At 39.6% G+C, this 22,047-nt stretch overlaps 1 protein-coding gene across 1 annotated transcript in view; it reads right to left on the bottom strand.

The window, feature by feature from the left end:
- lmo1 (LIM domain only 1) overlaps positions 1 to 21,129 on the bottom strand; it is a 29,871-nt gene extending 8,742 nt beyond the window's left edge. The window contains exons 1-2 of the mRNA XM_047362222.1: positions 20,347 to 21,129; positions 3,897 to 4,110 (exon numbers count right to left, since the gene is read on the bottom strand). Of these exons, the coding sequence (XP_047218178.1) occupies positions 3,897 to 4,110; positions 20,347 to 20,368 (236 nt within the window). The 5' untranslated portion in view covers positions 20,369 to 21,129. The remainder of the gene's footprint in view (positions 1 to 3,896; positions 4,111 to 20,346) is intronic.
- Positions 21,130 to 22,047: the final 918 nt, after the last annotated feature.

The raw sequence follows: 22,047 nt of genomic DNA on the forward strand, positions 1-22,047 counted from the left end.
ATCCTGATAATCACACAATGACTATATTGCTGTAAGACAAAGGCCTAATTAATTTCCCTATTCTAGTGTCTCAATGAGAAATTTGCCCAACTAGATAAAAATACTTGTAGAAACGACAGAGTGAACAATGTGTAGGTTGGATCTGGAGTTTTTAGTTGCTGCAAGCACTAGCAGAGATGTGAAGGCATTTCTTTTGTATATGCTGAAAAGAACGACAGAGTCGAGAGTGTGAGTGAATTTAGGTTGCTAATGCCGCTGAAGGACAATCACAGATGGGGCTCCTATAAAAATTAATGTGAGCATGGCAGGGATCCAATCCCTTAGAAATAACCAGTGTGTTTGATCCAATGCTTGTATCTAATGAAGTGCGGGAGGCTAATTCAGTGCACAGATTTAACTTCATTACTGCAGGTAGGGGTGGACTTTCTTCCTCTAAGAAAAGAGAGAATGAAAAGGGAACTGGCACCAGCTGGACAGTGCATCACCTACTTTCAAAATGCTCTGGTCTCTCAAACTTCCTCATCTCTCTACGCAAGGCAAGGTTTTTAATTTGCTTCATAATAGAATTCATCTGAAGCATCTCAGCCACTAAGTGTTCTGCATTTGTCGCAGGCTGAAGAGCAGGCAAGTTGGATGGATTTCATTAGACAATCTGGGGCAGCAGAGGCACACAGGAAGCCCTCTTCCTCTACCCACTTTCAATGTTATTCTTATTTTAGTGTTTCTAACTTTTCATTTCACATGTCACTCTCCTTCTTTTCATCCCCTGCCTGACCTCTACATCTTACCGGTCTAATGTGCGAGAAAGCTTTTCCTTCTCCTTTCACTATGCCAGTTAGGCACTTACAGCTTCAGGTTTGGGATTTCTGTCCTTTCAGCTGATGTATTTTACTAAGTGAAACTAAGAGCTTCATTATTTTTGCCTACTCTTGGTCATTTCCCCATTTATTACAACCTCATCTGTGCCATCTGCCCCTTCTGGGGCAACATCAAGTCTTAGTGGACCTTTCACTGCATCTTAAAAGCATTAACTGTGGGTGGGGACTGATGGATGGTAATGGCCTATCTCAACGTAACGTCCCTGAGCACTTCTCAAGTGGGCCACGAGCTCCTTGCAGGTCAGAAAAAGAGCTAAGATGAAAGTAAAATATCACAGAAAACCACAGGTGAATGGGGAAAAAAAAAACTTACTTTCTTTCTTTAATAGAGACCAAGGCTTTTATTTAGTTAACTACACCAGATACAAGACCTTCATATAAGGCTGGCTTTTACCTCCCATTCCTATTGTTTTTAGTTTGATTTGTCATATGTTTTACAATGCCTTTATTTTATGACTGCTGAACACCACTGTTACCTCACATATGAACTAAGAAAACTAGGAGTTAATTTATCTAATTGGAGTCAGAATACAACACAGAAAGTGGGCATTTTTCATGCAAAGCACCTATAAATGATAGTTGTTTTCTCTACAAAACGTTACATAAGCTTCTGAGAATGGCCATTGTGTGTCGCTATACAAAGCAACAGTTTAGCTGGCAGTTTACACCCTGAAGACAGATTAAAACTTGCTCTGAACTTCTTTGGATAGAATCCCATTACAGATGTACAATGAAACAATCTGTTGCATTAGCATCACCTTTAACTTGTAGTATGTTGGGTACCTAGGTACACTAGCTAACTGTTAGCCACTAACAATGGTAGTTATCATCTGCTGCACATCTTCTCATTGTGGCTAAAGTATAGGTCTGTTTTATATGTTTTAGGCAATCTGGGCTGCCTTTGTGCATCAGAGTGCTAAGTATACACTTACCCAACACACAAAACCACAGTTCAATATTTTTGAAACATATTTTTTTCTGTTTGTGAACTAAAATTGTTTCACTCCTTTTTTGCCCTAGGCATATGAAACAAGTATAGTACATTAAGTATAACTTAATCTACTCTGACTACAGATTCTTCAGAAAGCAATTTCTAGTCAGTGAGAACTTTGATAAATTGGCAAAAACAAAAAAATTATGGATTCTTAAGTGTTCATAAAAGTATTGTTAAAATCTTGTCTCATGAATCTGAAACATTGTATATCTCCTCTTGTGAATTAGATCCATTTTTACACCCCTGTTATTTACTCTGGACCATTAACCTATTCAGCACACCAAGTTTAGAGGCAAAGGTGTTATAGCAAGACAATAGACATTAAAGGTCAAAATAACGCAGCCTGGAGTTTCATGCATACATAGCAGTAGATGGCTAGCTTGAAATAAGCTATCCTCATCTTCAGCTGTCTACATGCGTACACCAAAACCAGGGTTTTTAAATTGTTTTAGTCAGACAAACCCTGAAGCTGAATTTTGGTTTGAATGTAAAATTATAGAGTTTTTAAGAATCCAGCCTCTCAAATTAGTTGAGCTGATCCAAAGCCAACCAGGAGGCAGCAGCAAGTCAAAGATAACAAGGAGATAGCTGAGAAACAAGCAGACAGAAGGAAAATACAGAAAAGGAAAGTGGAAGACAATGCTGGACAGGGGGGTTTGGATGAGAGGGAAAGGGGGGGCACAGGGCATTGACATCCCTAAGTCGGTCTCAGGGGGATTCCCTCTCAGATAAATGGTAGGGAATGTGACCTAACGCCCAGGAAATGGTCATGTTTAATTTAACAAACAGATGGCAGGGGCATCAGAAGTGTGTGTGTGTTTGGGGGGCAGGGAGTCAAGCAACATGCCTGCCTGGAGGATTCTCACAGCCTTCAGCCCCTCTACAATACTGAGAGCTTTCATGACAGAGGTCGTTCATGTTCATGTAAACATTGTCAGCCCTGAAAACAACACCCACCAACCAAGAGATGCTTTACAGTGCAGCTGCCCCAGTGGTGGTAAATTAAAAAAAACTTATCTGCTGTTGTCATATTTGGCAGTTTATTTGATCATATTTTCAATAGGTTTACTACAGTCACATTGTATATCTACTTAAGTAAACTAAGAAAATAGAGATGTACATGTTTTTAATAATGTGCAGCAGTTTTTGTCTAATTTCTGCTATCAAAATGTTAGGAGAATGTATTTCATAGGTTGCATAAAACCTGCAGAAATTCCATTGATTCTCTAAAATGTATATCCATTATCATCAGATATGTTCTCAAAAATATAGGTCATGAAACATACAATCAATAGATATGTTGGGGCCTCTTAACTCCAATGACACAGTTACGCCTGTAATTACTCGTGCCTGGCAAACTTAGATTTAAAATAATTTTCATTCAACCGAGAAGTTTGTTTCACATGCAAAATGAGAAAGGTATATTTCAAATGATATTAAAACAACATAAAAGGAGTATTAGTTTTGAAAAAAAAATTTCTTTATTTGTATTTTAATAAAAAAGGGCAAGAAAAAATAATTTATACCCTTCTCAATAATCAATGGAAAATTTTTTATTGGTATTACAGTAATCATTCCCTTCTTATCATGGCTGGCCAGCTTTTTTGCATGTTTTCACTGATGAACTTGAAGTGTTTAAAGTTGAAAGGCCTTGGTGCCATCACTTTAATTTTGGCTCCCTTCACAGATTCTTTATCAGATTCAACTTGGGACTGGTCCAGTCCAAAACTTTAATTTTCCTTCCGGTAAGAAATTATGTTGGCTAAATTAAAGTATTACTTCAAACCCTGATCTTCCAAGTGTGTGAATAATTTTGAGCTTATCTGTATCTCAAAATGCAACAAAACTAAATTAATAAGATTGACAACATCACCTTTTGGTAAATGCAGATAATAGTTCTGCAACACAAGCTAAAGCAAACTCTACCAGGAGATAAAAAAACAGTTTATGTTACAGAGCTCTTGTAATGACATGGCCTTTGTGTTTTTCGTGAGTGGAGAAAAGTGATTGTGTGTCTTTCTTGCCTCAAGTAGTCCCTGCGACAGAGGATGAGGTTGGCTTTCGTGTAGAGGGTGGAGCCCACTTCCCCCAGGCGGCAGTCGCAGCAGGCACATTTGAGACAGTCTTCATGCCAGTATTTGTCCAAGGCCTTGAGCAGGTAGCGGTCTTTAATCTTGCGATTGCAGCCAGCACACCCCTTCTGCTTTCCTTTGGGCTGGACAGAGAGCATTGGCACACCTGTAGCGATAAGGAGACAAACAGCCACGCGTGATTTACGGCCGGGGAACACGAGTGACTTTTCATGTTCTCTTCTTTTTTTTGATAAGCCGGCTGCTTCCCGAGGCGTCTAAGCCTGGTGTTCGTACACGGCCACGGCACGCTGCCTACCTGCTTCATATGCATTAAAGAAAACATTCTTCCATGTAGATAGGCACCCAGGTCACATTGGACTACAACACCTTGACTCACTTGTTCGGCTAAGAACACGCTGTAATACAAAAGTTACACAATCACTGACTGTGGGGCTTAGAGGAAGGGGCACCAATTTCTGTGAATAAAAAACACAACGCCTGTTTAGCTTACTGTGGTATTTACAACAAGATGTGCAGTATGTTACTTACCTACCATTTCATCAAAACCCATTTCACTCAACTGTCCATGGCTGTAAAAGCTCCTCATGGGCTTTGTTTGGTATAGATTAACATTAACCTTTTAAAAAGCCTCTGACCACAAAAACGCTGCTACCAGACCCCAGTGAGATATGTTATGGCCTAAGTGCCTTTTAGCATACACTCACTCTGTGTGTGTTTCATAGAGGGACACACACACACGCGTGCATACAAACCCCAAACACACAATGCTCTCTCCTCTCTGTGCTCTGAGCATTACAGCCTTTCCTCCTTTAACACTTATCTGTACTCATGTGTCCGCAATGAGCGAGCCTAAGTTACCAAACTCGCAAATTGCCCTGCTGTCACGCAGGTCCCCTTTAAGTGTGCCTTTTAGCCTCCTAAAGGACAAATAAAGTCCATTTAATAACTGCACTAAACACTAATAGTCTATGTGAGGCTGACATTTGTGTTTGGACTAAAAGCCCCCCTCAGGCCACTGCTGGTACGGAGGCAGGGGTGCATAGCTCCCCTCTGTAGCACTAACAGGTCTGCCACAGCTGAAAGCACAAGACAACAGCTCTTAAGACACTCTCTCACACACTGAGCTATTGATCCGTCTAAAAGAACACACAGTGGACGCCACTTGCAACTCTACTTTCAAAACACATTTGTCTCTCTCTACCAAAAACAGGAAAAAAGGGCAGGACATCTGCGTCACGGGGGGGGGGGGGGGGGGGGTTAGGCTAACATTTGGTGCGTTTGAGTGACTGTGAAGGCCTGTTTTACATGTTATACAAAGTTTATATGAAATCTTGTGGTCTTAGTCTGCGCAGGGTCAGATAAAAGTTTGCATCTCTTTGGCAGGAAAGAAATGGCAACAGTGACTGTGTGTATTGTGCAGTTAGATCTGCTATTTGCTTTGCTGAGTGATAAAAAACAACCTTGGCAGATATGAATGGACAGCCTCTCTCCTCGCTGTTTTTCCTCAGCTACGTTTATTGAGTTTGCTCTCTTTCAAAATTACCTTACACTGCTTTTCACAAAAAACTTGTTTGGAATTGAAAATCCCATTCGACCACCAGACTAGCTTTTCTAACTCTTTCACACTTGGACATACACGTAAGTGGACTCAGAAAAATACATTATTGGATCCAGATTTGCAGTTTTTCTTCATCCCTATGTCAATATTACAGGGTATGCAACTTCATTAAGAATGTCCCTTTTTACATAAGAGGCAAATAACAAGGCACAGCTTGTTAGTCAAATTTATGGCTCTGGTTTATATGTCAGAAAGGACTCTAGTGGTGTTGAACTGTCTTATTTCTTTATCAGAGGTAGAAAGGAAAGGCTAATTGGTCCAGAGTTAGTGATGGGAGCAATCAATTAGTGTTCTGCCAGCCCTTAAGTCCCCCACCTGCCACCCCAAAACCGACCCCTTGAAGCTGCTGTGTTACGATCACAAAACCTGCCATAAATACCAATGTTCAGCGTAAATGAAGCTAAAAAAGCTTCGAATTCAAGCCACACTGGATGAGGGCGGACTCTCCTACCTGTATTTCATGGCTTGTTAGGGGAACTCTCTGCAGGTATGCCAACAGAGCTCGTCTGTCAAGCTTCTGCAGAACTAAAAACAGTCTTAATGAGGGAGAGCGTGTGTGTGTGTATATATGTGTGTGTTTGATCCAGAGCTTGTGTTCAGCAAGAAAAAAAAAAAAAAAGAGTAGCTGCAATTCCCTCAAGGATCACAAAAATATTTAATTTGCCTTTTATGACACCTAATTAGTTATTCTACTCAAAATCTTTGCTTTAAATAAAATAACTAATTATATAAAAAGGTCGTTCCTGCACCTCCCGAGGAACAACTCCTAACTGGTTGAGACCACCGCCTTGCCACACACTCCTTAAACATTTCATGTGTGTTTTACATCACGTTTGAAAAGGACAAAGCTTAACCTATCCTGGAGTTGCAGTGTGCCGCTCAGAGCCGCTGTTAGATGTTTAAAACCCTGCTCAGCATCATTAAAGTGACACCACAGTTTGTATCTAATATGACCCAGGTTCTGTGTTTGCAGTTAGTTTGACATTTATTCCTACACGTATATGTGCTGGGTTCTTTGCTGCTAAGTGTGGCAGAGTTTTTATTTTGCACATTGCCTGAAGAGCCATCGCCGGAAACAAACATAAATTTTATATCTTCCCGAAAAACAGCTTTTGGAAAACAGGAGTCTAGCAAGTAGGAGCTATTACCTACTAAACAAAGAGCAGTGACAGGAAAGAAAGTGATTGTGTAAAGTAAATGTCTTTTCAATTCCCTTAATGCCATGAGACATTTTCTTGCACCTGTCACCACTCCGGGGGCTCTGCGAAACGCTGAAGTAGAACAGAACCTTAAATTCTTGGCACCTCCCAGAAAGCAAAAAAACAAAAAACAAGCCGCTTTATAAAAGGAAGAATCAGACGAAGATGCAGCCTCCACTTAATCCATTCCATTTAACAGATACAAGTGCCACTGACCTTCCGGTGTCATTTGATGTCACCAAAAGCATGCCTCTCCACATCACAATTCGCTTCTCCAACACAGGGATGCATTTTACCCCTCAAAATGGAGAAACAACACTTGCCCTGCCAAATATCCTTCCTGTGGGGGGAATTTAATTTGCCATTAGTACTGTGTGTAAAGCCCTGTCATCTCTTTCTTTCTTTAAGATTACATCTTCAAAGAATATGTAGTTAGTTTTACTCAGCCCAAGCAGCCTGTCAGAGCATGCATTTTCATTATAGATAGCATCCGATTTCTCCTACCCTATTTACACTTCCATTTTTGCAGCTATCAGAAAAACCAAATCAGTCCAGTTGGCTTTTTTGTATATATTGAAGTTTTTAAGAAAAAATGCACAGTATAGATCATTCAAGGAAATGTTTGAAAAGGGAAAAAATGCAGTTCCCATAGAGATACAAAATGAATAAGACTTTTTTCTGTCATTCTTAGTTCCTGTATTTAAAAGTAATATGTGTTTGAACTATATGATGCACTCATGTACACACAGTTCTCCTCTACATCCCGAGGGAACAATCAACTGTCTATCTGTCAGTTGTTCAACCTGAAGGAAGACTGGTTATTGATTTCACATCTGCTGCAGCATTGACCATAATCATCACAATGCTTGTGAATTTCTCTCTTGTTTCTGATTTTATTTCTGCTTCACAAGTTAAAGAAGCATCAGAACCAGTTGGAAAATATTTTGTTTAGCGTAAAGCTTTACGGGTTTCATGAGTAATGTATGGCATTTATCAGAACCCAACTTCCATTTTACCAATACAACAAGTTTTCTTGACCTTTAATGGCTGAACAAATGGCTACATCTGCTTCTGTATTTCGTTTTGATCAGATAAAAGCTCTCACTCCATGGTGTGACGCCTACTCAGCAGGTTCATGGGGAGGTAAAGGATCTGTTCAGTCCTTCTGACAAATTAGGAGGGAGGTGGGGTGTCTAGGTGGTGGAAGTTGGCCCTGGGTGGCCCTTTCTCTCAGGGCCCCCTCATAATTTGCATTCCCCAGCTGCACTGAATGGGAAAGGGTTAAGCACCATCGTGCTGAACAGGAAAACCTAGATCTGCAGAAAAATGTACTTCTCATTATCATCATCTTTATCTTCATCAGTGTAAACTAATGATTCATATAAGTGCTGCACATAAAAATCCCACAATAGCTATATAAACTAGAAACTCCACAAAGACCAAACTATGCAAGATAAACTATTTTAAGCATTTATTTTTTATTATTGTGAACAGTAGTTAAAACATGCAAATTCAAATAATGTACCAAGCTATTGTTTTGATAAGGACTTCTTTTAACTAGCATGTGGCAGTAAAATGCTCCTAAAAAGATAACCACAAGGTGGCAGCAATGGACCAAGTTGTTCGCTAACTGCCCTAGTCCTTTTTCTGGCCGGCAACGAAGAGAAGAGAAGAGAAGAGAAGAGAAGAGAAGAGAAGAGAAGAGAAGAGAAGAGAAGAGAAGAGAAGAGAGAAGAAAGAAGAGAAGTATAGCTTTTGTTTTTGCCATTATAATATTACTTGGAGAGAATAACAAAGTAAAATCAACTGCTTAAGGGAAACTACAAGTCTTATGGATGAAGAGGTGGAAAAGTATGCAATTAGCTTCTGATTTGTGGGTAGTGATATGTTTATGTACAGATACACTGTGTACCATCATAGTAAAAAAAACTATTTCTTTTTCTTCAATAAAAATACTGAGTATTCCTTAATCATAGAGCACTTGCAAATATTAGCTCTGCTTAAGATCAGTGTAATAAATCAATGTTCAGATAGGTATTCATACACACATTCACACACTGACAGTGGTAAGCTACATTGTAGCCACAGCTGCCCTGGGGCAGACGGACAGACGTGGGGCTGCCATACAATAGGTGCCACCGGGCCCTCTGACCATCCTCAGCAGTCAAGGCGGGTTAAGTGTCTTGCCCAAGAACACAACAACTGAGATGGAGCAGAGTTCAAACCGGCAGCTTAAAGGTTACAGGACGAACCTCTACCACCTGAACCACCATCGCCCTATGTCCTACTCCGGGATCTTATTTTATCAATTCTAAAAAAAAAGAAAAGGCATCAAAGAAAATGCTGTTGGCTAATGCATTAAAGGACACAAAAAATATTGTAGTTCTTTGTTTCGATGTATTTAATAAATAGAGGGGGGAAAAAAAATCTGATTTTGAATTAAAAATCAACCATAATCAAAAACTCGCCAATTTTAGGCACAACTGAGTGGTGCATCTATATATTATATCATAACATCCAACAGAATGGTAAAAAAATCTCTGTGTTTTTGTTCCTCTACTATGACTCTAATCGTCCCTCATGAGATTACAGCCTTCAGGCGCTGGTTTACTCGAGTCCATTGTGTTTCAGCCACCACTGTAAATGCTGTGGCCATGGCAATCCCAAATAAAATGCTGTCCCGGGGCCAAGGTGTCGGCCACTACGGTTAATAGAGATCTGATGCAGATGCCCTGCTATTGTATGTGGAAATCAGCTTCGAAAATCATTGCAATTGAACCCAAAGACGTGTTTTTCAGTCTGCAAGACAAAATACAAGACATCTGGTAATAATATCAGCTGGAATACACATGTCAGCGGAAAGCAGCCTGATGAGTGTTCGCTGCGATAAACAAAGACCACTGATTCGTGTTCCTGTCGTTAGCTGGAGCATATGGAAGGAGTAGAGGAAAAGCTATGCATGAGCACAAAAAAAGACACATGCATACACTCTTCCCCTTAAATTAGACAGTTTCTTACAAAAGCTGCAGTCAACATTATGTTTTAAGCTGGCTGTGTTCCTCTTATAATTTGTTTTAAGAGCCTTCTTTATTACTGTACAGCATGCTGGTTTTCCAGATGGTTGTGTATGAATGCTGGGGTCTGTGAGGTGATTTCTGAGACTCTATGTCTGCTATGATTATGACATAATTAACACCCACAGTAAGTGGGAGAGAAAGCAGACAGGAATGGTGCATGGGGACTGTTCATTAACAAGATGCACTCGTTGAAACTTTGCAGCTTGCTGTGGCTAATAAGCCTCACTGAAACGGAGCCCAGCCGTCCCTTGCATTGACCCTGGCACCGGCCAGGATAAGGGAGGGTTTTGTCTCCTGGAATAATTGCTCTTTTCACATGTTACAAGTGTCCTGACCCCCACGGTCGGCAGCCACTTTCCCTACCATAATTACTCCTGATCCGCTCCAAATGAGTCAGCCGCATTAGGACTGCAATAACACTGGCCCGGCTTCAAGCGCGGCACGGGGAGTCTCAGCAGAGCGGCCCAGAACAGGACTGCCTTTTCTCCCAGCCCACGGTCATTTCCATCACGTCAGAGGTGCATTTCTTACACTTGAAGTCAGCACGAAGGCCCTGGGCTCTTTTTTTTTCTTTCTGGGGCTTACAGACGGCATTGTTAGCTCCTGGTGCGCACTGCTCTCTGCGGTTTGGCTGCAGACTTCATCCCAATTAACGGAAAACTTCATTAGGGTGTTTTTTTTCCACAGTTTTCAGCCCCTTATTATTTTTAATTTATTCACTTGGGGTTAATTAAAAGAAATGTATCACAGAGATATGCAACAGCTTTCTAATTAAATTCATTGCTCCTGTTTTTTAAAGACATGAAACTGGCAGAGATTCCAAATTATTAAAGAAGGCAACGTGTTTCAGCACTTCGTTGCTCAGTAGTAGGTTACAGTGTGAGCTCTGCAAGGTAAGCTGTCAACAGCAGAGCTTGAGTTAAAAGGAGTGAGATGGGGCAAAGAAAATGAGGTAATGAGATGAATGAGGAGGAGGAGACACAAAACATTTGTGACTTTTATCATGCAATTTTACCATGTATAAACCCAAGAGAGCTCTTACAGCGAAGAAAGATTGTCAGAGTGTTGGCAGAGCAAAAGGAAGATTTGTTACAGCCAATCATCAGTGGAGGTACTTCAGGCTTTCATTCTTGTTGATGTTGGATATCTCCATGAAAGAAACTGTCATGTTTACCATTATTTTAGTCAACTGCTGCTATCGTTTACCAAAAAAAGATGCAAGAATAAATTTTCATCCTTAACTACCAGTCAGAATTTTTGAACAAACCATTTTATTTATTCTGAAACTACTTATTTTGTTCTGGCTTTGTAAACTTTGTTTCTGAAAGAGGTAATCACATATGCCACCCTCTGATTCCTCTAGAAAATAAAAAAATAAATGTAAAACCATTAGACCTGTCACAGCCACTTTCCTGCTGTCCAGAACAAAATGCGCCAACACTTTTTACTCCGCATTAAAAATGCATTGGGAAAGGAATAAATGCAGCCCCTCTAAAAGTTTGTCACTCATGAGGTCAGGAAGTGATGTACAAAATCCTTCCCACTCTCCGGCAATTACCGCACACTTATTATTTCAAAGAATATGCCAGGAGACAGGTGTGCCATTCAGTGTCCTGAGTGTGTTGGAAAATGGAGGGGAAGAAGGAACACCATACTGTGTTGCACTGTGTGAGCTTCTTTAATCTTGAATAATGCAAATTCCCCACAGGGGGCAGTTATTTGGCAGCATGTCATTCAAGCATCCCACTCCCACAGCTGATAGGATAAATAATGAGGGTTGCTGGGTGGGTGCACAGTTAAAGAGAACAGCCTTAATGAAGAATCTGTCTGATGCTAGGTCTCCTATAGTCCAAATAACAAAAAAAAAAAAAGAAAAACTCAATTCATCGCATTCACATGTAATTATGCATATGGTTATATATCTTTATTTCTAAGAAATGATCCTACTTTTTTTCTATGAGAAATTCCTGTTATGGGTCACATGCTAACAGCAATTCAGCCATAAAAAACTGATGACATGAAATGGAATAAAATGAAAGGTTGTGGGAACAGGATGGAGAAGGAGGAGTCGAATGTCCGTGAAACAAGTTTAAAGTTCATGTTAAGTTCACTGGGAATGTGTGCGGATGGCATCAACCACTCAAATTATTAGCAACAAACACCCCACTTAAACACTGATCAAATCTTCAACTTCAATGACCACAACCTCATCTATTAGCCTTCAGGGACACCGAGCAACCTGTTTTAATCGCAGGTTATTATGAGCTATTTAAGATTTTATTTACTGAAGGTCATCCTATAAGAGGTTAGTTCACTGTAATTCGGATCTTATTTATGAGAAGGGACCCTGAGCTTTTCTATTTACCACCCAGATAACTACAAAGACCTCAAGAAACTCCTAAGGTTTCATTTTGCTTTTAATTCCTGTGGTTGAAAGAGTGAAACAGCTTAAAGGAGGCATTAATTTGCTGTTTAAGGCATACATGAATTAATTAATTTGATTTTTAATTAAAAATGATCAAGTGAGGATAAAAATACATCTCTTGCTTATGGCTAAGTGTAAGTACACTGACCTGCTTCTGAAACTGCTCAGGTAAGGATAAGTAAAGATGATTATGTTGTATGACAGGATAATTAAATTGGTTTTAAAGGAAGCTACATTTTTGCCATACAGGAAAACTGAGCACAGCATTACTCATTTGTCCAGAGTTTGATTGAGACACTTCCAGTCTCACTGGCAACCCCTGGAGGTTGTCGGCCCCTTATACACACTAAAATAAAGTGCCACTCCTCAGCTAATACTGAAACTGTGAGATACTATCTCAGCAGATATAGAAACAAATGGAAAATCAAGCAAGGACAGATAATTTTGCAAAAAGGATAATTGCACAGGGAAGGGTTTCAGGAAGCAGAGTAAGAACATATTTGACCTAAACATATTCTCTGTCAAAGACAGAAACTACAAAGATTAAACTTTGAGTCTCTGCAGGTAACACTTCATTAGTTCACAGTGGGGGGTCTGTGTCCATAAAACCAATGACAACCTATATGTTATTTACAGGAACATTAATGTTTTTTAAGCCTGTTGTGACTGTTCTTTTCTTTGGATGAACATTAAACATAAAATTAGTTGAAATTAGGGATGTAACGTGATTATAGGAACAGGATGTTGAGAAATGTATAGGTTACGATGTTTCTCATTAATATGAAGTTAGACCAAGCCTTTATTAAGGACCCTAGATATAAAGGTGAGTGCTATTACCATGACATATTGTATCAATGTTTGAGACTCTTATTTTGAAATAAGACAGGAAGTAGCTCTTGAAGCAGTCAGCTAACAAAGACCACAGGTTGGACTGGCTGACAACACTGGGTTATATAAGCACTTAGTAGCCCCGACCACTTTTAAATCATCGGTGTGGCAGCATTTTGTACTTACCACAAAAAGATACAATAACACAGCGACATTAAAGACAAGAATGAATTGTAAACACTGTGAGAACATAGCAACTGGCTAACTGTTAGCTATTAATGGCAATAAAGCTGACTTCATTCAGCCTCCAAAGGGCTGTTTTTTTCACCTTTTGCAAATTTTTATATACAGTACATCTCAAAATATTACAATATCTTGTCACTCATTTGTCGCTCATTTCAGAAAGTGAAACTCATAGATTCAATACACAAGGAATGAAATACTTCAAGCGTTTATGTCTTGTAATGTTGAGGATTTTGGCTTTCAGATAATGAAAACTCACTCTCGGAAAATTTGAAAATTGTGAAACATTTAAATTTGTAAATTTTTGTCACACCCTAATCAGCTAATGAACTCAAAACTCCTGCCAAGATTTAGTCAGCCACTAAATGGTCTATCGGTCTAGGTCAGTAGTCGGCATAATCATGGGGAAGACTGCTGACTGGACAGATGTCCAGAAGACAGTCATTGACACCCTCCACAAGAAGGGTAAACTACAAAATATCATACAAAGCTGGTTTTTCAGAGTGCTGTAACAAACCATATTCATAAAAAAAATCAGTGGAAGGAAAAAATGTGGTAGGAAAAGGTGCACCAGCATTAGGGATAACAACAACCTTGAGAGGATTGTCAGGCAACATTTATTTAAGTCTTTGGGGGAGTTTTAAAAGGAGTGGACTGAAACTGGAGCCACAGTGCATCAAGAGCCACTATGCACTGACGAATCCTACATGTGGGCTACAAATGTCGCATTCCTGGTGTCAAGTAACTTCTGAAACAGAGACAATGTATGAAGTTTCCCTTTCTGAAATGTCTGACAAAAAATATGGCACTATTGATGATATTCTATTTTTTTTTTTTTTTAGATGAACCTGTATTTAGTGTTCCAATTGTAACATATGTCTACACTAGCCATACTCCGAAATGCAATGAAAACAACTAACTAATGTCCAAAATATTGTTTACATTTTAATTGTGTTTGATGTTTTGTCATCCAATAGCGTAATTAGTTGGAGCCTTATCTGACCAGAGTAGCACCCACAATTTCTCGTTTCACCTTTGAGTCTGTTGACCATAATCAGTGAGAATCCCATAGGAGCCAAGTCTTCACTCTGCTCTGAATCCATGCTAGTTAAGGAAATAAACTGATGTTTATTTAAACCTGTACAATGTCAGACATGTCAGGGGTAAACCAGCACAGCAGTGAGTATTCTACAACAGCAACATTTTGCTAAAGTTTGAGGCTAATGTGGGAAATCCTATAATCTGTAAAGAGGATTGCAGATCAGCAGTGTCGCTTTGCAAGCGCGTCTTTTGAGGTTCATCTAGCGATGACCTTAACGTAGATTGCAGTGCGCCCAAATGGGACAGATTGCTCTTTCTGTGGATTTAAGCCAAATGCATTTATTTATGCCAGCAGGTGGCACACCCTGCATTAGGAAGCACAAATTACTACAGTAAAATTAATTTATTATATTGTTAAATATTCACTATGTAAAACTTTTAGACAAATTAAAATAGTGACTTAAAATGCCTTTATCAGTTAAATAAAATGTATCACCAGAAAAATACAATCTTATTGGAGGAAATGATCGCCAGGAAATATTTTTTTTGTCATTGTCTATATCAAGCAGCTACGGTAGCCAGTATATAGTGGCATTTGTGATCTTTTCAGGAAACTGTTACTCGTTTGAAAAGTCAACTGTCTCAAAAAAGGGACCATATTAAACGTTCTTTTAGCAGAGCTATTTATTAATTCGCACTTGTATCGCAAGATCAATAGGTGAAATAGCACAATCGCAAAGGACTGCTTGAATGAAGCATTTGGTAGGTCATTTTGTTTCATGTGCAATGCATTCAAACTCTGAAGGCTAATAATATATTTTACCAGTTTAGTGGACTTTTACTGACTGTAATGTCCAAACCTATTCTAGGTCTTAGTGAACAGGAAGCTAAAGCTGTGTGATGGAGGTTCTTTTGTTTATGGAAAAGACAAAAAGTAGATTGGAAAATGTGGGTAAAGCGGATTATGGTAATAATACAATGTCACGTTTTCCTAGCATTATCTAACTTTAAGGTTTTCCTAGAATTACCTTAAAGTTAGATAATGAAAAGCAACCTATGCCTAAAACATTTATAGTCTGTAAACCTTGGATCTGTTTGTGAGAACTAAAAATTTATTCAGACATTAATAAACATTGTCCTTAAAAATAACCTCATCTTGGCACTTCAATGTACAAAAATAAACTACAAAACATAAGCAAATTAAACACAAGATCTTACATAAAACAAAAACAAATGCTGTGCAAGAGACTTGTGTATCAAATTCAGCCAAAATATTTCTACAAAAACCTATTTACTAATAGGCTGTCCTACCTTTATCTGCATCATTTTTGCTGTTTAACCGTCTTTTAGGAAAAAAGACAACATATTGTTGGCAATACTTGAAACACTTACATTGTATCACAAGTCAACAATTTTAGAATAATTATTATTATCAAAGGTTGATTATGTAATTTGCACAACAGGCCTGCTTTTGTGAAAAATATCCAATGCCAGTTCTCTACCCTTATTCCCTTCTGAAGGGCGACGTTCACTTCCTTCTATTTCCCTCAAAACAGAAATTTTCACAGGCAGCTTTCAAAGTGTCATATTTGTGCTTCTAAAAGATGTCAGGTCAACTTTTTAGATCGTATAAACTCTCAGATTTTTCTTAGAGCCATTGGTGAAAAACATAAAACACAAGCCAATACCATACACCAACTCACTAAAGAAGACAGATTGGTTTCTTTGGGACCCATCAAAGCAAAGAAGATTTAGGATCCAGTCTATATGAATTATGCTGTTCTTGTCCCATTAGGATAAATGTCTCTGCTAGTGAAGAATCATAGCTGATTACAGTGTAGTTTGGACATATGCTCATCTCATCACTTCAGTAAGTTTGCAACAGGTCATTCCTCTTTCTCATACTTTCTTTTACTTTGCCTGTGATAAAAGAAAAAAAGTCTTTCTCATAGAGCGAAGAGTAACTTTAACAAAGTGGATCATAACTCCCAGTCAGAGCAGAAGGCAGTCAATAAATAAGTTAACAGTGTGTAACAAAAAACTGGAGGAATGTTAAAGGAGATGTGTACATGTATATTTGTAGAAGCATCACTCTGTGTATTCTACTTTTTTTAACACTTTGACATGAGTGTTGTCAAACACAACTCATGCGTCAGCTTTGCAGTGACAGGTAGCTGTCAGACCTTCTTCCACTGGATTCCAGCACAGCAGTAACTAACTATATTTAAACATTTGTTTACGCCTGTCAGGATATAATATGGCTTATAATCTTTATTTCTGAACATTTCTACTACTTATATGTTTTTTTCACCTTGGCTTAGTGTCCAAACTTCATCTTATCTTTAAAAATATCCTTCGGAATAAATAAAAACAGAAGGGTCAGTATGATCCAATAGTGATGGATTTACTCCCCACCATCTGTGTTGCAGCACCACATTTTATTGCTGGGAATCTGTATATTATAACATGGCCAGCATATGTGGCTCCTGGCAGTAATAAAAGAGATGCTCTCACAGCGCAAGAGTGCATAATTGAGTTTGTGCACCATGCTGATGAGTGCGGCCATTTACATCCAAGGCAGGTGGGCGCGCTCGCTAGCACGTGCCTCTTAAGTCTCAATTCGGTCCCTTTGAATTCCACTTTAGATCACGGAAATGATACGGATCTGCCGCACTCGTAAAATGTGAAATGATCAGGGCTGATAGGGATCTAGAGGTTTAGTGGTGACGAGACGAAATTGTCTCTAGTGAGTTTTCTGCAATTGTGAGATATTGGACTCAGATTAGATTAAATTAAACACTCAGGGCTGAAGATGGTATTAATGTGGTTTTGTAGCACATTTTTTCGCTGATCTTAGCTAGAATGAACAGCCAGAACAGCTTTAGAGTAACCTGACAGCGCATAATAAATCCAGTCAGTGCAGTGCATGTATTGTTATCAAATATGTAGATTTAGCAAATTACAACAGAAAAAAGAGATCTGCACAGAATAAACTTATAACTGTTTAAAACATGCATGTCTCTACATTTACAAAAGAGCAAATGAGACAATGTTGTCTTTAAAAAATAAATAAATAAATAAAGCTTCTGACTAAAAAAAAAAAAAAAAAAAAAAGAAACAATCACACAAAGCGATGTTTTTAATACTGTCCAAGGCCTAGAGCACAAAAATGAGATTTAATTTCAGTGTTTGAAATGGGAAAGTTTAATTTTGAGGCCCGAGCGAGCCAATAAACTGAGAAAATGGCAAATAGAAAAGAGCAAATTGCATTCCTCTGTAAAAAGTAAAAAAAAAAGACTTAAGGAACATATAAAAGTAATCTCCAGCTGGAAATTAGAAATCAACCCTCAGAAACTGAATAACAGAAAAGAAATATTACTGTCCACTTTCTAAATCAATATAACACTGCTACGAGACAGTATTGCCATGGCAACGCTGGTAAAGAATGAAGCAATTCTTATTATTTCAAAATAAATATCGGAGCCTGAAGCCCGACTTTTATTACAGCGACCAACAGATTGCCAAGCCTGTATTCAGCTGAAGCATTGCTTTTCAATCACATGTGTTATGAATGTAGAAATTCCAGCGGACAGGATGATAACGGGATCTTAAATTAACCTGCAAAGGTGACCAGAAACTTATCAGCAGCTGGAGGATTTTCCTTTTCGCTCCCTTCTCTAAGGAGAAATAAACTGTGATTCTGTTAATATTCAGCAAAACTACGCCTTCAGCCTGCACCCACTTTCTTCTCCCATAGTTAAAAGAGAAAATGGCTGAGTTGCTTTTTTCCCCCCATTCAAATTAGAGGCAAATTGGAGCCTCATATCACAGGGTGAAGTAAAATGTTGACACAGAATATTTTGATACATGTGTTGCTATTCATTATCGACTATAGCCCACATATTAGGTCATTTCAAAGAGCAGTCCCTGTTTTCCTTCTACAGCCATCTTTAGTGCTCTTAGTCCTGCCCAGAACAGTTTGAATTACAAGTTCATACTCTAATTATCTTTTAAAAGAGTAAATAGTTTGCAGTTTGCATGCAATTTATGTCAAAAAAGACATGCAAAATGACAAAAACTCCCCAAGCTTCCAAAAGTTTACAGATTGGATCTACAGAAGTTAATGTGAAACTGATTCATGCAGTTTTTACTTAATGCATCGACTTCTATTATTCTCGGGAAGCAGTAAACTATGCATGAAAAAGACCTAAAAAGGTCCTACAAAGTTTTATTTCTGGTAATAGCCACTGCAACCCGAATTGTTGCAGATTTTTGCTAAGAGTTTAAAAACCAGTCAACCTAACAAGCAGCTTTATTACATTGTAGCTGACCTAAATCACAGTCTTTGAACACACCAGCAGACAAACTGGTGATCCGTCTCCTGGAAAGGACCAAAAGAGGAACACTCAAGTTATTTGTGCAAACACACACTGGTGTATGAGGAAATCAATCAAGAGAAGCAGAGCGATCGCATACCCGTGTGGCCACCTGAAAAAAAAAAAAAAGACCCACACCTCCCTTGCTGCACAAGTGTATTTGTGCAGGCACTTAGAGAATACATTAGACAAGAAGGTTGAATTGACAAGCCTATAACTTTAGAGCCAATAAACGCTAAGAGGGCACCACGGTGAAAGAGACCAGGGCCAACCTGCTGTGTTGACAACCTGGCCAAAAAAAAAATAAAAAATATGCTCGAGTCATGGGTTGGACCCAGCAAATAAAGGGTGAAGCTTTTAGGCAATGAGCAGCAGGTGATCTCAGCTTTTCTGCAAGTCCTAATGCTCCTAAAAGCCTCTCTCCCTGGTTCTGTAATTGGGCATCAGTAGTTAATGTAGTATTGACTGCATTACATGCTCCTGTGCATCCTTTCCCCACTAATGCCATTTGCATCACCTTGTACATTTACCATATTGCTTAGCCAATAACTGTTAAAAGCAATCCAAATCGTGAATCATATAGGAAACTTTTAGCAAGATGAACATCCGAAGAAGGGGCCAATTTACAGTTGAGTTAATTTGAGTACATTAGCACAACATGGCCTGAGCCAGACAGACCAATTTATGTCTGCACCACAATCCTTTTATTGGTTCTCAGATGTGTAAGTGTAAGGATGAAAGGCTAAGACAAATGAAATATCCATTTTCAATCATAAATAATGGGTTCCAAATGCATCCATTACTTTCGTATGAGGATAAACTTCAATGTGCAGCAGAAATATACTTAAATGTGGTATATGGTCCATGAAGGCTGTCACTGTGTATACCAGCAGGTGGTCCATATTCACTCAATCCTAAAGAGACAGAATAAAGAGACTTTTTTCCCCTTTCAGAACACATAAAACCTTCAGTGAGGCTGCTGTAGATATCATGCTGAATAAATGAAAGTGCATCTGAGCATTTCATCCAAAACGGGACGTCATTAGAGGCAAGTCTGATTCAAATTAAAATTAATTAGACTGCCTCACCCATTAACCTGAATACATTGAAATAGATAAGTAATGCAAGAAGGCCTATTTCCATGGAAAGTGAGCGAACGTCGCATAGCGCTATCCATAATTTGCAATCAAGTTAAAAGCACTCCGCTGTCATCTCCCATCCCGTGTGATGTCAAAGGCTGCCTCGCCAACTTCACAGACGCAAAAAGCACTTAGAGAGAAGAGCAAAGAGGAGAGGAGAGTGCGTGAAGTGGTGTATCCTGCCCTAAAAAGACGCAACACAACAAATGTGGTTAGAAATAAAACACGCAACTCTTCCAAACTGAGCTGCAGTTTGGAGGTGGCGGTGTATTTATGGAACTTCATGGAGAAATGTTTCCCTGCCAAACAAATAAAAGAACGGGGCCCGTCGTGATTGAATGAGGTCGAGACCCGGGGAGACTTGAAACGTGTAAAAATGTCAGTAGTTTCTCCCGGTTATTTTTATTGCATCCTGTCGCTGGGGATGTTACTCACCCTCTTCCTTGTCCAAAACCATCGTCCTGAGGAACGAGGAGTCCTTCCCCGGGCGGTCCGTCCTCGGCTCCAGCAGGCTGCAGCGCTCCGTGGAGCTCACCGCTTCTCCTGGAAATGGCTTTGAAACGCGCGGCTGACTCTACTAAACTACGCCTCGCTAAACCAAAAAAGGGGGTAGAAAAAAAGGAGCGAGAAAACCTGGAAAGACGGATAGCTTTCTGCACCTCCTATCAATAATAATTCATACGCGGAATGCGGCGAGAAACACGACGAGAACCCCCTTTCAGGGCTGAACTGCAATACAAATAAACACCGCGTTGGTTGCCCTTGATAAATTCCATGCGAAGGTTAAAAAAATGGCAAAAAATAATGAAAAGCGAGATAAATCTAGAGTATATCTGCGCAAAAGAGTGCAAACACACGGACGGATCACACGCTCGGACTGAGAAGCAGCTGAGCCCTCTCCTCTCGGTGTTAATGCTCTCCCTTTCGCCTTCTCATTTGCTCCGAAACAGCAACTATATATTCAAACAAATCCAATTGCGAATCTGACAACTGCTAAAAGCAAACTCGCGCCGCCTCTCTCCCAGTTTGTGTGCCGCGCTCTCGCCTCTCTGCCGCTAAATAAATGCGCGCAGTTTCCAGAGACCCTCGGATTCCCCTGTTAATTAAATCAATTCATTATGCTCAGATCTGATTAGCAGCCCTTCCCCCCTCTTTGAATCAATTATTCAATACACAAACATAATTGCTTGTGCCAGAGGTGTCTAAGTATTAGCTTATTTAACTCCAAGGACACTAATTACCCCTAGGGCAAGGGAACTTTTCTCATTAATTCTGACAAAACACAAAAGCACAGCTAAGGGAAAGTGAGTGCGTGCACGGGCGCGCGCGTGCATGCGAGGCTGCCTGCCAGTCTGAAAGCGCGTGATGGACGAAGATAGAAAGGGAGAGGGAGCGCGCGCACGTGCAAGCGAGGGGCTGTGTTAATACGTGCGTGAGTGTCGGGGACAGACGGAGAGTGATGCTGCTCCATCATGGTACACTTGGAGTCAACACAAAATGCGCTTATTGTTCCTTTCCGACTTCTACTTTCCGCCGCAGATTTGAAACCGTCTAATTGCGGTCTGTTTAGGCGCTAATTAGCGTCCAGACGCACTTATCATACATACATCATACACACAGTCGTTTCAAAGCAAGGCGAGCACAACAGATGGGCCGCGTTTTTGATTAGTGGCTAGATATAAGGGCTCAGTTTCGAATCTGGTAATATAATTGTTGCCCGTTATTGCCAAGATGAAAGTGTTGCTGTTTCGTGGCGGAGCCTTAAATAGCACCACTTTCACTTGCCCTGCGGAGACTGTTAACCAATTAAGGGTGAGATCCAACAAAGATTAGCCATTTAGAAGAGTGGAGCGGAGTAGAGCTACAATAACGCCGGTTTGTTAGCGGCCAGCAGGCTGTCTGTCTGTGGCGTGAGCCTACTCAGTCTGTCCTTGCCTTCTGTCACGTTTTGCACCAGTTATTGCATTGTTTGAGCACATTATCATTACCAGATTTCTATAAGCAAATGTTTGTGCCAAAAATAGTGTGATGCAAAAAAAAGTATTTCACCCATTACAGAGTTCCCCTATCTTTGTTCTCTTGTCTCTCAAATGTTTCAGATCATTAATTAAATTTTCATATCAGGCAACGATAACC

The sequence above is a fragment of the Girardinichthys multiradiatus genome, chromosome 4 (assembly GCF_021462225.1).
Source record: "Girardinichthys multiradiatus isolate DD_20200921_A chromosome 4, DD_fGirMul_XY1, whole genome shotgun sequence".
NCBI lineage: Eukaryota > Metazoa > Chordata > Actinopteri > Cyprinodontiformes > Goodeidae > Girardinichthys > Girardinichthys multiradiatus.